This window comes from Canis lupus, chromosome 10 (assembly GCF_003254725.2).
Source record: "Canis lupus dingo isolate Sandy chromosome 10, ASM325472v2, whole genome shotgun sequence".
Lineage (NCBI taxonomy): Eukaryota > Metazoa > Chordata > Mammalia > Carnivora > Canidae > Canis > Canis lupus.
In genome coordinates this window covers 49,803,451-49,819,145 of record NC_064252.1, presented here as the reverse complement: position 1 = coordinate 49,819,145, position 15,695 = coordinate 49,803,451, and the positions used below count along the sequence as shown (strand labels likewise).

At 36.9% G+C, this 15,695-nt stretch overlaps 1 protein-coding gene across 3 annotated transcripts in view; it reads right to left on the bottom strand.

Moving 5' to 3' along the window:
* Nucleotides 1-2,034: 2,034 nt before the first annotated feature.
* SOCS5 (suppressor of cytokine signaling 5) overlaps nucleotides 2,035-15,695 on the bottom strand; it is a 61,452-nt gene continuing 47,791 nt past the window's right edge. For all 3 annotated transcript variants that reach the window (XM_025465952.3, XM_025465933.3, XM_025465944.3), the window contains exon 2: nucleotides 2,035-6,393. In XM_025465952.3, coding sequence (XP_025321737.1) covers nucleotides 4,771-6,381 — 1,611 coding nt within the window. In that variant the 5' untranslated portion in view covers nucleotides 6,382-6,393 and the 3' untranslated portion in view covers nucleotides 2,035-4,770. The remainder of the gene's footprint in view (nucleotides 6,394-15,695) is intronic.

Here is a 15,695-nt window from a genome sequence, read left to right as displayed (position 1 = left end):
CTTAATCCCATACACAATTCCTACCTGTTGCTATCCTGTCCTCTGGTCTGAAATATTATTCATATAATGACTTACCCATTCACCTCCCCCCCCACCTATTCTACATTCATATATCCAATTGCCTGCTCAATAGCTCTGTTGGGATAATCAACAGGAATCTCAAAACTCAACATATCCTGGGCAGAATTCGATTTACACCCTTCAATTTGCTCTTTGAAATCTCAACTAATGGCATCATCTTTGCTCAAAATCAGTCATGGTTTCTTTCTTCCCATCTAATCCATCACCAAATTGTCAGAAAAGACAATTGGTGACATCTTGAATCTGACTTCTCCCTCCAACTACCACCAGTCTCAACATCTCCCACTTAGATGACTGCAATAGTCTCTTATTTTATCCCACTATAGCCCGTTCTCCAACTACTAGACAAAAAGAGAGCAGACCAAATCAATCCCTTGCTTAAAACCCTCCAATGGCTTACCATCACATTCAGAAGAAAATTTAAACTTACTATGGGCTCACTGTCCAAAGCAGTCAGGCCCTTGTCACTCTACCTTATCACCTGCCACTCCCCATCACACTCACTGGACTTCAGTCTTACTGCATTCTCTTTCTCATCATATAAGCTTATTCCTGCTTTGAGACTTAGTTTTCTTGTTCCTTTAATCAAAATGCTCGTTTCTTTGTGATTTTCTTCTCATCATTCAAAGTCACTGTTCCCAAATGACCCTTACTTTGTCTTGTACCCCAATGTATAACCATCACCTAAAATGGTGACTGTCACATGGGTCTTCAATAAATATTTGTTGAATGAATGGCTGAAAAGAATCTAAATATTCAATCAAGCTTCCTGGACATGAAGAGTTGTTCCAGCTGATCCATATGTTTTTGCAATGGCAACTCCTCTACCCTACCCCCCTCAAAAAACCCCAACAACCAAGCATCTCCCACAAAAACTCAACCCCAAATAATCTTAGAACATACATTTCTAAAGTCTATGTTTTGTATCAGCTACTGCAAAAACATGAAACAAAGCCTGAGCCTCATAGATATGTAGTGTTGGTGTATCCACACCAAGCAGCACTGTCCCCTTTGGAGACTTTTCACCTTTAAGTCAGCCCTTCGTGTGCACTTTTATCTAATTTCTTCTAGGTAAAGTGCATGTGTTGAATGTGTTTGGGTACAGAACAAGTGGAGGAACTGGTGTGAATTTCCCTGTTTTTACACATTTCCAGAGATGGCTCTAGCTTCCCTATGAGAGTGCTGACTCACTCACAACCTCTGTGCCTCTACCAAAAAGCAACTTTAAGCTTTCTTTGCTACAAAAACAAAAGATTAGTCTATTAAGACTAATCTCAATAAAATTTACCAAACTAGTGTGTAGTGCCAAGTAGCAAAGGAAACTTGAGATAAAGATGAATAGCGTCCAGATCAAGATGTCAAATAAAAAGGTTCATAAACTCTGAATTTTGTCAAAGTGAGGCACAGAATTCAAGTTTCAACTTTTATGGCTCAAGCCATTATAAGTCTTATATAAACCTTCCAATGGACCATGAGAACACACAGCAGTTTGTGGAGTATGATATTTGGGCTCAATTTTTGTTGAAGAAATAAACATTTAACAATGACTCTTAAAACTATATTTGAGCCAAGCTGTTTCCTTTTCAAAAAAAATTTACTTTGTTTTGACAGAAATTACTGATGCATGTTTTCTTGGTGTAAGGTGACTGTATTACAAATAAGATTGTATCAGAAAAAAAAAAAAAAAAAGATTGTATCAGCAGAACTAAACCTCAGGTGTGGATAATCAAATCTGAACGGTACAAGGATAGTGTGTATATATATAGAATAAGGCCTCTAAATGATTTTAAATCAGATGGCAATTATTATTTTTTAAAGTAACATTATCATAAATGTACATATGTATGTGTGTATATATGTGTGTGTGTGTGTTTATAGATATACACAGATAAAGTGAATGAATGAATGAATGAATGCCGGAAAGAATGAGAATGGATAGGAATCAGACGAACCTTTCCTTGGGTTAATTACTTTACTATGAAGATGTGTCCAAACTTCTGAAGAATTTCCTGGTTTGTATTAAAATGCACTTCAAAAAGACCATGAGAACAAATATTAAGTTGACAGGCTACAATGGGATTCAGAAAAAGACACAGTGAATATAGACTAAGGTGCAATTTCATGCTGGTGATTTTTCTTTTTTAAAATATAAGCCACTAATTTTTTTAGGAAAAAAATTTTAAACCGAAGGTTGCATATTAATATTACACACAAACTGAAACATGTGACTTTTAGCACAATGTATACATGCTTACATAAAACTCAAATATTTACACATTTAAAACAATTTCCATTTAACATACGAAAGTTCTGAAATACATAAAAGCATTAATATTTTCTATAAAACTACAATTAGAACATCAATTTGCTACAAGCATATAAAACATCAAGTGCTTTCTTGGAGTTTCAAGTTTCCTCTTTAAAATAAGATCTTGCTTGCATATATAATCTTTCTCCAATAATCAGTAAGGACTTTTTTTTTTTCCCAAGAGATTATTTTCCAGATACATTATAAGCTCAAGAAAACGGACCCAACAATTACGCAATATAATTATGTCATAACAACTTAATTGCACATAATGCTTTAAAGTAGGTTTGGATGACGTTCTCGAACACTTTGGTATATGTTCTTCAGGGACTTTTATTAGAAATAATAAGAATTATAAGTCCCCTCAATCCCCATTTTGCTTTAAAAATGGACAAGTCTTTGGTTAGGTTCTACATTTTGGGCATTTAGGATTATAATAAAAATGGTCCCCAAACCAATAAATGGCGCTGATGTAGTATTAGTTCACAAGACTTCATTTAACTTGTTTCTGATGAAGTGGAAGGCTAAAGATATTCATTTATTATAACACATCATTGATAGTTTCAATCTTCCATTTACAAGCAGAGAAATCAATGGTTAGTCAATATTTCTCTGTCCATTTGTGTTATAATCTAAACTGTACAGTAATTTGCAGTAACTAGATATACTGTTCCACAGTATATGTGATTACGATTGGAAAGATGAGTAGTAGCATTAAATTTAGAGTTTAATAAGAATAAGTCAATATTAGACTGTACAGTAATTCTGCATTAACTATAGTAGGTTGTTGGGTAATGCTTATTTAAAAACCCCATACCATTCCATTTACAAGAGAAATTGTTGCAAATGTATAAAACAGCAGATATACAAGGAGAACACCAAACATACTTTATTAGCACAAAAAAAGCAGCCGTAACAAGGCACAGCAAGCAGAAACGTACATTAGCAGTCAAAGGGTTAGTGTTGCATACAAATATAGCTTTTCTTTTTTGTAGCCTTGGCAATAGCCATCAGGATGTAAAAGAACTTTTCTGTAGCAGCAGGTAAGAAAACCAAGGAGCACTCACCAGTGGTACAGAGCACATTAACAAAAAGACACAAGAATGGATTCGACTAGTGCAAAATGTCTAGCACAGAACCGTAAATTCAGTTCAATACTAAGAAGCAAACACTAGAACTTGGTATTACTTCCAAAATAGCTCACTCAAGTAGTACTGCATACTATTCTAAGTGACAAAAAGGTGCTAAGTAAAGTTATTTACAGATAGAATGGTTGTACAGTACCTTTTAAATCTGCAATTAGGGTTTCAGATTTTCCATTAGAAATTAACTGCTTTGAAATTCTATAAATTGTACTTAAGCTATTCAGCTGTAAGAGTTTATAACAAAGAGCTAAATACTGCCATCCAAATTGTTCACTGCAGTTTAACAATAATCTCAACATCAGCAACCACTGCTGTTATCATCTGACTTGTGTGGGCATCTTCTAGTCTCACTTTCTTCATGGTTCACAAACACATCATGGGCACGGGAAAAGATCCAACTTTAACTAATCAGCGCGTAGACTGCATGTACTAATGTAAAAAAAAAATCACACACAGGACTACATTGCAGCTCTTCCCAATGTGTTTTAAGTTAAAGCATTCATTCAAAAAAACAAAAAAACAAAAAAACAAAAAAACAAAAACAAAAAACCAAAAAAAACCTAAGGCCTTGAAATAAAATTCTACTATCAGCTTTATAAGCCTGAACTTTTAAGAGCAACTATTTAGAAAACCTGGTTTACTTAACAGTACCTTTTGCAGAAGAGACAGGAGACTGACTATAAACTATATCAACACTTAAGTGAACTGCACTATGCCCTTGTGGCCAGAAAATTGCATTTTTCTTTTTTTTTCTCAAAGGAAGGCAGTCTTTATTTTTGGACTTCCAAAGCTTGATTTATAGTAACTACAAACAGTGCTACTTTTGGAAGGTTATAGAAAAATTCTTAGAAAAAAATAACAATTTCAAACATTAGTCACACTGTTGAAATACTCATCCAATATTAATAATTTGTTCTTCAGTAAGAAATAGAATTCTTCATAGCAAATGCCCCAGAGTTGCTTTACTCAATTACAACAGTTATTAAAAACCAAACTGTTCACTCAATCAACAAAACACTTTTGTAGCCTTACTGAACACCTATAGCTCTGTCCTCTGTTGTCTCAATAGGCACCAAGTTTATCTGAGTAACAGCAGATTGCATCTGACAGATACTAACACTAAGCCTACATACTGTACTGAAAAAAACCTAACACTGATATGTGTGCTTGCTATAGGTGTACTGTCTGATGCACATAAAAGCAGATCTAGTTAATGCCCTTTGGGGGCAGGAGAGTTTACTTTGCCTTGACTGGTTCTCGTTCTAACCAGCGAACTCTAACTTTTTGCTTATAATGATACTCTTTCAGAAAATCCTGCAACATGGATGGTAAAGGGAGCCCATCGATTCCATCATATGTAGTGCATCTACAGATTACTGCACGGCAGATATATTGCAGGCTAAAAGGGAAAGTCCGGTTTAGTGATATAGTAAGCAATGGTTCAAAAAACATGCAAGAACTGGGATCTTTATAATGTTCCAAAAGTCCTGTTACAGTGGAGGAGTGAAATACACATGGGTCGTGGGCGTCAAAACTAAAGTTGTGGTTCCACTGTTCGATTCGGGCATGCAGGGATCTGTTGTAGCGACGGAAGCTCACAGAGAAGAGGTAGTCCTCCTGCGCAGAGTCCCTGAGCAAGAATGTGCCTTCAGGTTTCCCTTCAAGGAGGGCTTCTGCTTCGTAACGGTCCATCACTCCCCAGTAACAGGGATTTCCTGTGATCTGAAGCAAGTCGGGCACGAGGCAGTGTATGTAATCAATCTGCGTATGGACTTTCCAAGCTCCCTGTCTGCTAACGTGGGCATGGCTGTCTCCAGACACCTGACGTTGCTTCTGCCTACGTGACTGCAGACACAGTGTGGTAGTGTCCTCTTCTGAGTCACAATTAGCTTGTGGAATTGCAGTACTGTCCCCACTTACTTCAGTCATTCCGGGAGCTAACTTTGGTCCCAGTTTATATAACGGATTAACCTGTGCGGTGGCTTCAAATGTATGTATTTGTGCATTGGGAGGAGGGTCAACCCCCTCTTCAATACTAAGCCGCCTTCTTTCTCGAAGCCTATCTTCTTCATCTTCTGTAGAAACCAAGGATGGATCAAATGTATCAAAAAATGTTGAGTGTGGGCTCACAGGGGCTGTATGCTGTTTAATCAAATGCCATTTCTGGGCTAAGTCTGAGCCAGCAGGAAAAGGGCATTTCTCAAGCATTAATTCAGAAAGGTGTATTTTTCTTTTATTAGAAAAGAGGGGTTTTGACTGCTTGCTGTAAGTTCTCATGGGAAAACATAAGCCCACAGTATCCTGCAACCTCTGTCTCAGAGAGCGGCTTCCTACAGTTCTGCTGGACATGCTGTCCATATCGTGCATGGAGCTTACGCCATACCGCCTCTCCCTCCTTTGAAGTCCGCTTCGAGTTCTACCAAACTTTTTATCAGTATCCAATGAACTCTGCGTCTTTGTAGAACAGGAATGTTTTTTCTTCCCACCCCACGGAGCATGCCGAGAGTAGGAATCTCTTCTTGCTAGCCTTGCTCCTGGGGTGACACACGAATCATTATCCTTTTCAATGCTTATTTCGACAATCTGAGGAATTTCAGTGGCACAGTTCTGGTTTCTCCTTGAAGAATTCTTGGAAGGGCTTGATCCCAGTTGTAAGGCAACGTTTTCTCTTAAGGGACTGCTTTGTTGTTGAGGAGTGGAGTCTCCTATACTGAGGTTTCTCTCTTTCACAGACAAACATCTGTTGGAATTCATGTCCACATTTTCACTACGGCTCCCTCCCTCGTGACCGAAGAGATTCTGACACCTGTATTTGAAGTGATTCCACATCTTCCCCACTTTATCCATTGATTATAAGATCTAAAGAAAAAAGAGGAAGAGGAGAGACTGAAGTTAAGGTGGTGTGTGCAAACAAAACAGGCAGCACCCGCCCCTTCTCATTGGAAATCTTAGTGACACCCATCAGGACACCACCCTCTGCTGTCTTGCTGAAGTGAGAGGAGGAAGATGCTGCTGATTGCTGCTGATGGTCCTAAGTGCCACTCATGGCACCATTCATCAGGTCAATCCTCATTCCCCATTTCCTTTCAGATGAAATACTTAGATTTCATGGGAAAGGAAAGAAATTCTCTCAATTAAATTCTAGGTTCTTTTCCCATGCATCAACCTACTTTCATTATGACACTGATTTCTGTCTCCTTATTACAAATAATTCAGGCACTTCCTCAAGCATTACAAAGGGAAAATACATTCTGTATTGCTGAAACATATCTGTATTCAACAGCTCCAAAGCTGAAATCAGGACTAAATTTGTGCAACACATTAACTAGTTCAAAAATCTGTAAGTAGTGATCTTTCAGATTTCACGGACCAACTGCTATATTTCCACTCATCGGGCAATCTAAAGGTTACAGCTAGATCAATCACTTGTGAAAATTCAGTATCTTCCCTCCCTACTCTGCAATGTATTGAATTTTATCTGTGATTTTAAAGAAGCAGTTTGAATAGAAAGGCAAATAGGAGGAAAGAAAGAAAATATTTAGATTTAAATGGGAAGGCGTCTTTTAGCTTCCCAATTCTTCATCCTGGAAGAGTTTGGAAATAACAGAGTAACAGAAAAAGCTTTGCTACTGAAGTAATTAACAAAATAAAAACAAAAAATATGCAATTTGGCATCTTTATTTTTGCTCCTTAAGAAAAAGTTGAAAGCAGATCATCATACTTTACAAATAAGTTATTTTACAATTCTAACACAGTCATACTGTCTCATTCAATAACCTAAAAGTCAACATTAGAAGAAATGGAAAAATGCAAACTTAAACTTCAGCTGGTTTTGTTCTAAGAGGACAGCAGAAACTTTTTTAAAAAGGTCTCTCTATTTTGTCATTTAAAGAGTATGGCACTTTCTTCTCTGGAGTTTTTTGTTCCTGTTTATTATCTCATTATGTACTACTTTTCACAGTTTAGAATCAGTACTGGAAAACTGAATGTTTTCTCTTACAGCAGTGAGATGCATTAGAGCTGATCCTCCCATAACTGTGACAAATGTTCTTTGTGATAAATACTGGGATTTTCAAGACAGTGACTAGGGTTAAGACAAGAGAAAAAATTAATTTTATGTATCTTCATTTTTAGTTTTTTACAGAAAGGGCTCTTGAACTAGTGACAATCCAACATAGGATGAATTTATATCTATGAAATCATAAAACATACTTGCAGATTATTCTTTATTACAAGCATATTGCTAGGTATATAGGAGTTTGCATGGTATATGGTATATATTCTACTATAATGTATTAGATGGATTAGATTAAAAAAACTTTAAATCTTATTAACTCTATCAGAACATTTGTCTCCTCCCTTTAGCAGAAATCTTTTTTGTAAGCCTTTTTTTTTTTGAGGTTTATACTATTTGAAGTAACATGCCTTGCTGTTATTACATCATCTTTTTTTTTCTTTTTTAAATTATGATTCTGTTCTTTGTTCATAGTCTTGTTACATATGGGGCTAATCCTTGCCATATTCTTAGTGACTCCAACATCTTTGTTGATGTACTCTTCCAATATCCTAGGTCCTTTCTAGCCCAGTTTCCTTTTCAGTTCTTTATTTTTAAGCTGTTTTTTATCCTTACCTAATTCATACATTTATACAAGCCCACCTTGGAGATATTGTAGGTTCGGTTCCAGACTGTAATAAGGTGAGTATTGCAATAAAGCAAGTCAAATGAAATTTCTGGTTTCCCAGTGCACAGAAAAGTTATGTTTATACTACACTGTAGTCTATTAAGTGTGCAACAGTAGCAGGTCTACAAAAAAACCAATGTATGTACCTTATTTAAAAATGTGTATATATTGCTAAAAAATGCTAACCAGCTTTCAGTGAGTTGTAATCACCGATCACCATAAAAATATAATAATGAAAAAGCTTGAAATATTATAAGAATTACCAAAATGGGGCACAGAGACATGAAGTGGGCAAACGCTGTTGGAAAAACTGTGCAACAGACCTGCCTGATAGAGGGCTGCCTCAGACCTTCAAACTATACGCAGTGTCTGTGAGGTGTGATAAAGTCAAGTGCGGTAAAATAAGGTATGCCGGTAGTCTCAAAGAACAAGGCTCATAACAAACAGTAGCACTGCCTGCCACTCCTTTCCATCTTTAATTCTACTCCCAGGGAATCAAGGAAAGTAAGTCCAGCAATTCCCAGTCTCCTTTCATGTGACCTGTTTTTATTTTTGTGAGAAGTTGTAGCTGCCTCTCTTTATCCTTAGCCTGGGCCTTTTTTACATTTATTGTGTCCTTTCCATTCCCATCTCACTCATTGGCCCCATCCCTCTCTCCTGAAAGTCCTTTTGTTAGACAGTAGACCTCTTAGATTCATCTTCTGATTGTATAGCAATATCACATTTCTTTTCCTTTTCTACCATCTGGAAGATTTCTTTGGTATCACCTTGCAACACTTCTATCACAGTTAGAATGTTTCTTATCACAGCTTTAATTTCCAAGACCTTTTTTTTACTCCCTGAATGTTCTTTTTAATAACATCCTATTCTAGTTTCTTGGACAAATATAGCATTTCTCAGAGGATACACATTTTTCAAATGGTTTTTTTTTTTTAACATTTTAAATATTTTTATCTGTTTCTTCCTTTCTTCTCCTTAAATCTTTCCATGTCTGTTTTTTATTTTAGAGGCTTTCCACAAGGGTCTGATGATTGGCCCTGTCCATCACAGCAGATGTGACCACTAACATGCTGATCAGAAGTTCTGTCTTCATGGTGGTGCAGGCAGTTGGGTAGGGTACTTGTCAGGTGGCTGGCTTTCACATAAGGTGATGAGGCAATGAATTCTTTTTTTTTTTTTGAAATCCACAAAAGTCAGGATCTGTAAATCTTGTCTCCTAGCTGTTAATCCCAGAGATAATACTTCAATTTCTTCTCTTGTGGATATACTTGACTGCTATGTTCTGAGAACAGGGTAAGGGGAATTTTGCTTAGTCTCTATTTTTCAAAAGGTGTCTTTATTTTCAAAAGATAACCCACACCTCAGCTCTGACTGACCCTCTTAGATAAATTTCTCTAAGTTCTAACCTCTAGTTTTATCCAGGGTAAAAGTCTCCTGATTACTGTGGGAAAAGGGAGGGATGGGGGGCCCTGAAGCATACAGACTTTCAGCCATTCCTGTGTTCAGCTTTATGCTTCACCCTTATCTTCTGAGCTAACTGGTTTCTCTAATTTCTGAGCCAGCAGTATAAATTGCTTTGCTTCTTAACATCCTCATTTGTAAACATTTATATCATTTTCTCCATTCTGTTAATTTCTAGCTACCTGCTTCTACCAAAATCTTGTTGACCAATCAGGCCTACTTCTGTCTCTTTCTTATTTGTTTTCTACTTGTGGGTTTATGCCTTATACCTTTTTTATTCCTTTAATTTTAGTGGGGTTCCAGGAGTGAGTAGAATTAAAATGCCAATGTTCAATCTGACATATTTAACTGGAAAGTCCCCTTTCCACTGTTAAAGAGAGTCAACAGTACACCACACAGAAAACCCCCTGCCCAGATGAGTCATTCTTTCCCAATGGAGAAAGAGCAATCACCCCTCCCACCCCTGCCCCCCCCCCTCCCCGGCCCCTGGGGCTAGGGATCCACACAATAAACACTGGCTACATAATATAATCACCTGGAGAGCTTTTGAAGCTCTATGATACACAGCACCAACCCCCCCCACCAAGAGATTGTGATTTCACTGGACTAGAGGTGCACCTGGACACTGCTGTTTTGTTTTTTTTTTTTTTTTTTTTAAATAAGCTCTTTGGGTGATTCTAGAGTAGAGAAGGAAAACCACTGACCGAGGGTACTCCAGCCATGGGCTCCAATGGTAGCTCTGAAAGAGATTAAGTAAAAAGGACACTGCTCTGGAGCAGTTGGCAGGATGTGAGTAGTTCTAAATAAACTACCTACCAAGGCCTCATCACTGTTTCTCTTTGTTTTATTTTTGCCATGTACACCAGAGGACTGCAGAGTCTTAGGAAAGACTATCTACAGCAGTGCCTCTCCATAATGAAGAGGTAGGTTCTTTTTAATTTCACAGACCAATTCTTTTGTAAGACATTATAAGAATAAATTATTAGGAAAAATGAAATGTAAAAAAAAAAAACATATGAAATACAAATACCAATTTTCTTATTAGATTGAATAGACAGAAAAGAACTATCAAAGAGCTATAAAATATTTTAAATGCTTATTTTTAATTCCTATACTTAATTTGTCAAAGACAGATAACCAACTGTACAAGTTTATGGTCCTTATTCTGAGTAGTTCTCATCTGCAGTGTGCTGTTCAATACATGTGGTCATTGAGTCCCTGAAGTGTGGCTTCTGCCACATACTGAAATGACTAATAGTTTGGATACAATTGGCTAAATATATTATTAAAATTATTTTATCTGCTTTTTACTTTTTAAATGTGGCTACTAAAAGATTAAAAATTACATGCATGGTTAAAATTGTATTTCTATTGGACGGTACTGATCTAGAGCAGGGGTCAGCAAACCATAGCCCAAGGGGACAAATCTGGCTTATGGCCTATTTCTGTATGGACCCTACAAAACCACAAGTGGTTTTTACATTTTAAAGGGATTAAAAAAAAAAAAAAAAAAAACCAAAACCCACAAAGAACAGAGACCACATGTAGCCTGCAAAGCCTAAAATATCTTCTATCTGGCCTCTTAACACAGAAAGTTTGCTGACCCTGGTCTAGAGTAAAGTAAGATTATAAACCATACAACTGGTCTAGAGTACAGTATGATTATAGACAGTACAAGAACATTCAAGAAGTCCAAAAGCCTCTCTCTTCTCCATGTTTATAAGATGAATTCTATAGCTACCCACAGATATTTGACAAGCAAATTATACCTGAAAAATGGCTGCCCATTTTAGAAAGCAACCAAACTTAAAACCACTTATCTTCCTATACAGTTCTTTAGAAGTTGTATAAACAAGTGGGACCTGCAGAAAACATGTATACGTGTCACATGACAGAAGGCAGTTTCTAACACTGAACCAGTTTCATAAAGCATGAAATTTAGTGTATTCTCCATTCTTCATCTGGAGATTGCTGCGATATTGCATCATGACAAAATATTCTAATTTATGCTTCCACATCCCTTGATAGAAAGTGGACTTTTCTTGATGTGGGGAATGCTATGTGGGCAGCTATAACACCGCAAGAAAAAAACACTGAGGGATCCCTGGGTGGCGCAGCGGTTTGGCGCCTGCCTTTGGCCCGGGGCGTGATCCTGGAGACCCGGGATCGAATCCCACGTCAGGCTCCCGGTGCATGGAGCCTGCTTCTCCCTCTGCCTGTGTCTCTGCCTCTCTCTCTCTGTATGACTATCATAAATAAATAAAAAAAAGAAAAAAGAAAAAAGAAAAAAACACTGGTAGTGATTCACAGAAAAGTCTATGTAAGAAGAATCAGGAAGGCATTCCAACTATCTTAATACGTACAATGTCAGTTTTGAGATTCTTTTGTTATTACATTTTTAGAAATGTATTTAGCTGAAACCCTTTGAGACCTGACTTATAAGTCTATTACTTTAGGGTTTTATATGCAATAACAACAGGACCCAAAACGTGTACTGATTCTAGAATACGAGTGCATCATGCATTACAAGCTTTCACATTTCTACACCTGCATGGCTATCCTTAAAACTATCCAAAGCAAATTTCTAAAAAGTCATTCCTTCCCCCTAGGACTATCATAATTTAAAGCTGGTTGTAAAACTGTTATTAGTTAAAGAGTTTTTGCTGAAAATTCTGATATCTAACAGGATGAACTATAAATCAAAATTACAGAAAATCAGAGGTCAAATTTCATTACTACAAAAATTTACATATATAAAAAAATAAGGACTAAAGGCAATAGCCCTGTTCATGCCAAGTAGTATCTATTACAAAATTTCCACAAAATAATTGAAACAGTTCCTAGGGTTCATTTCAATGGGATTTAATCCATACTTTATTAGAAATAAACTCAACAAGTTTTATGACTACCTGGCCTGCCATAGTGGTAAAGAAGAGGACTATAACTCAACCCACACCCCTCCTCTCCTTCTATTTAAGTTCATCTAGACTACTTAGTCATGGTAATACTGGTCCAGTGAAAAGTCCTTCAGTCACACTAGCAAAAATCAAGTCACATCAACTGATTAAAGCATTTCTGTGCCAATTTCAGTTACAAGAAGCAGTTTAGGAGATACAAGTTTTGACTGATATTTTGGTGGCACTTTCAATACTATTTAGAAAGAGATAACACAGTGTTTAATATTAAGAGTGAACCAGAAATCTAGGGATGCATGGCTGTCACATCTATAGTCCCTTAAAGAATCTGAGACTCATTTGGGCTTTTAAATTTTTTATTTGGGCACCTGGGTGGCTCAGTCAGTTAAGTGTCTGCCTTTGGCTCAGGTCACAATCCCAAGGTCCTGGGATCCAGCCCCAAGGCTGAGCAGGCAGCCTGCTTCTCCTTTTGCCTCTGCCCCTCCTCTCGCTCAATTTATTTATTTGAGAGAGAGAGAAAGGGGAAGGGCAGAGGGAGAGAGAGAATCTCAAGAAGGCTCTATACACTGTGAGGAGCCCAACATGGGGCTTGATCTCACCACCGTGAGATCATGACCTGAGCTGAAATCAAGAGTTAGATACTTGAGTAAGCCACTCAGGTGCCCCCAAAATGTTGTTTTTAAACTGTTATTTATACCTCTATTATGACATGGTCTATATTATCTAACTGGATGCCTATTTATATCTTATACTGCTATTTAATATGTTCAAATGTCTAAAATTACTATCTTGTGGGTAATAAATGGTCATATAATTCAACCTCATATAGTTTATACTTTTACAACACACATATTAATACAGTAGACCATGTATATGTGCACTAAAAGAATGTGAGGTCCAATGATCTATTACACCCAAAGGTTCCAAAGCAGGAGTGAGCATGGCCTGAATAATGGCTAAACAGGCAGAGGCTAGCAAGTTAATGGAAGAGTGCATAGGTGAGGCCTGAAGAGGTAAGCGTTGGAATCTATGATCAGAGAACAAGAAATGCTGCACTGAAGACTACTGCAGCATCCACTTAAGAGCTTGACTGGATGGTGAAAGTAAAGATGGATATGGATATGGATGTTAAGTCGAATCTATAGGATTAATGATTATTGGAAATGGGGAACGAGGTAGAGACAGGTGTCAAAAATAACTGCCAAGTCTCTGGATTAGGGAAGTGGATGGATGAAGATGCTATTTCAGAGACAGGAAACGTAACAGAGCAGTTTGGCAAGTGAGGGGTTGGAGACAGTAATAACTTCAAGTTAGGAAACACTGCAGTTGAGACTCTCACTGAGATATTTAAGTGAAGCCTCACTGGTCCATCAGTGTACATTCATATAATGGATTACTATACAGCAGGCACAATCAACTACAGCTGTTTGTATCTAAATGTGAATCTCAAAAACAAAATGGTTAGAGAAAGAAACATTACAAATCAATTTACCTTTTTAAAAATATTTTATTTATTTATTTGAGAGAGAGCATGAGCAGGGGGAGAGGCAGAGAGAGGGAGGGAGGGGGAGAGAGACAGAGAGGAGACAGAGAAGCAGACATACCCCCTCCTCTCCTTCGAGCAGAGAGCCCAGTGTGGGTCTCAATCCCAAGACCCGGAGATCATGACCTGAACCAAAGTCAGATGTTTAACTGAATGGGCCATTCAGTAGTCTCTGAATCAATTTACCTTCTAACTGGACAAACTCCTGTATTTAGGTATACATGGATATATAAAAATGTAAAAACCAAAAAATGGCTTCCATTGAGGGGAAGGATACAGAATTAGGAAGAGGCACTCAGGAAGCTTCTAAAATACTGAGGGGGTGAGGGTGTGCCTGGCTGGCTCAGTAGATAGAGCATGCAACTCTTGATCTCAGGGTCACGAGTTCAAAACCCCAAGTTGGGCATGGAGCCTACTTTTAAAAATAAATACATACAAATTTAAAAAACAAAGCACTCTTAATTTTCTATTTCTTAGCCTGGGTGAAAGGTACATGGATTTACTTATGAACTATTCTTTAGAATGCACTCTTTCCTATGCATGATACACTACATAATAAGAAAAACTCAAATTACACAGGCCACATTTTGACCACAATGGGAATTAATAACCAAATATTAAATAAAAATACCCTTAGGAAAATATAAAACTCGTAACTCATAAGTAAAAGAGGGACTCAAAACTGAAAAGTATAGACCATTTAGAAAATAGTATATTCATGCTGGGGATTTTTTTCTGCATGTCAATTTGGTGATATTTATGAAAATGTTCTTACTTTTAATTTGGCAATTTCACATTCTAGATTAGATGGTTATGCCAAAGCAAAGTTAAAAAACAAAACAAAAAAACAACAACACAAAAACCCAACAATCAGAACAAAATTTTAAACAGATTTCTTCAATGTAGTACAGAGGTCAGGCAAGGGCCATATAACAAGTAAGTGTTTTAGGCTTTCCAGGCCATACGTGCTCTATAACTCCTGAACTCTGCCATTAGAACCTGAACTCAGCCACAGAAAATAAATATATGGTAAGTATGACTGTATGTCAATAAAACTTTATTTGTAGTTAGTGAAATTCAAATTTCATTTCCACTTGTTACAAAATTCCTTTTCTCCTGATTTTCTTTTCAACCACTTAAAAATGAAAAATTTTTGCATCCTTACCTCAACTGTACAAAAACAAATGGCAAGCCAGATCTGGCCTCTCTAGGTCATTGTTCGCCAACTTCTGATGTAACACATTATAACACCTTTGATATTCTGTTTACTAAAACTAATAATCATTCATTCTATGGAACAAGTTAGGGAGAAAATAAGATCATCTTAAGATGTAATGATAAAGATATATGGATGGTTTCTACAGCATAACAGTGAAAAAACTAGGAAATATTTTCTGTAAAAATGAAACATACATATTATGAAGAATTAAAACACTACATAAACTACTAAAAAAAGTCTAATCTCACCTGAAATTCCACCCTCAGAGATAACCCCTGTTGTCTCTGTTAGTATGTGTTCTTTTTAATACAAGAGAACATAAGATTCTTTTACAATTAAAA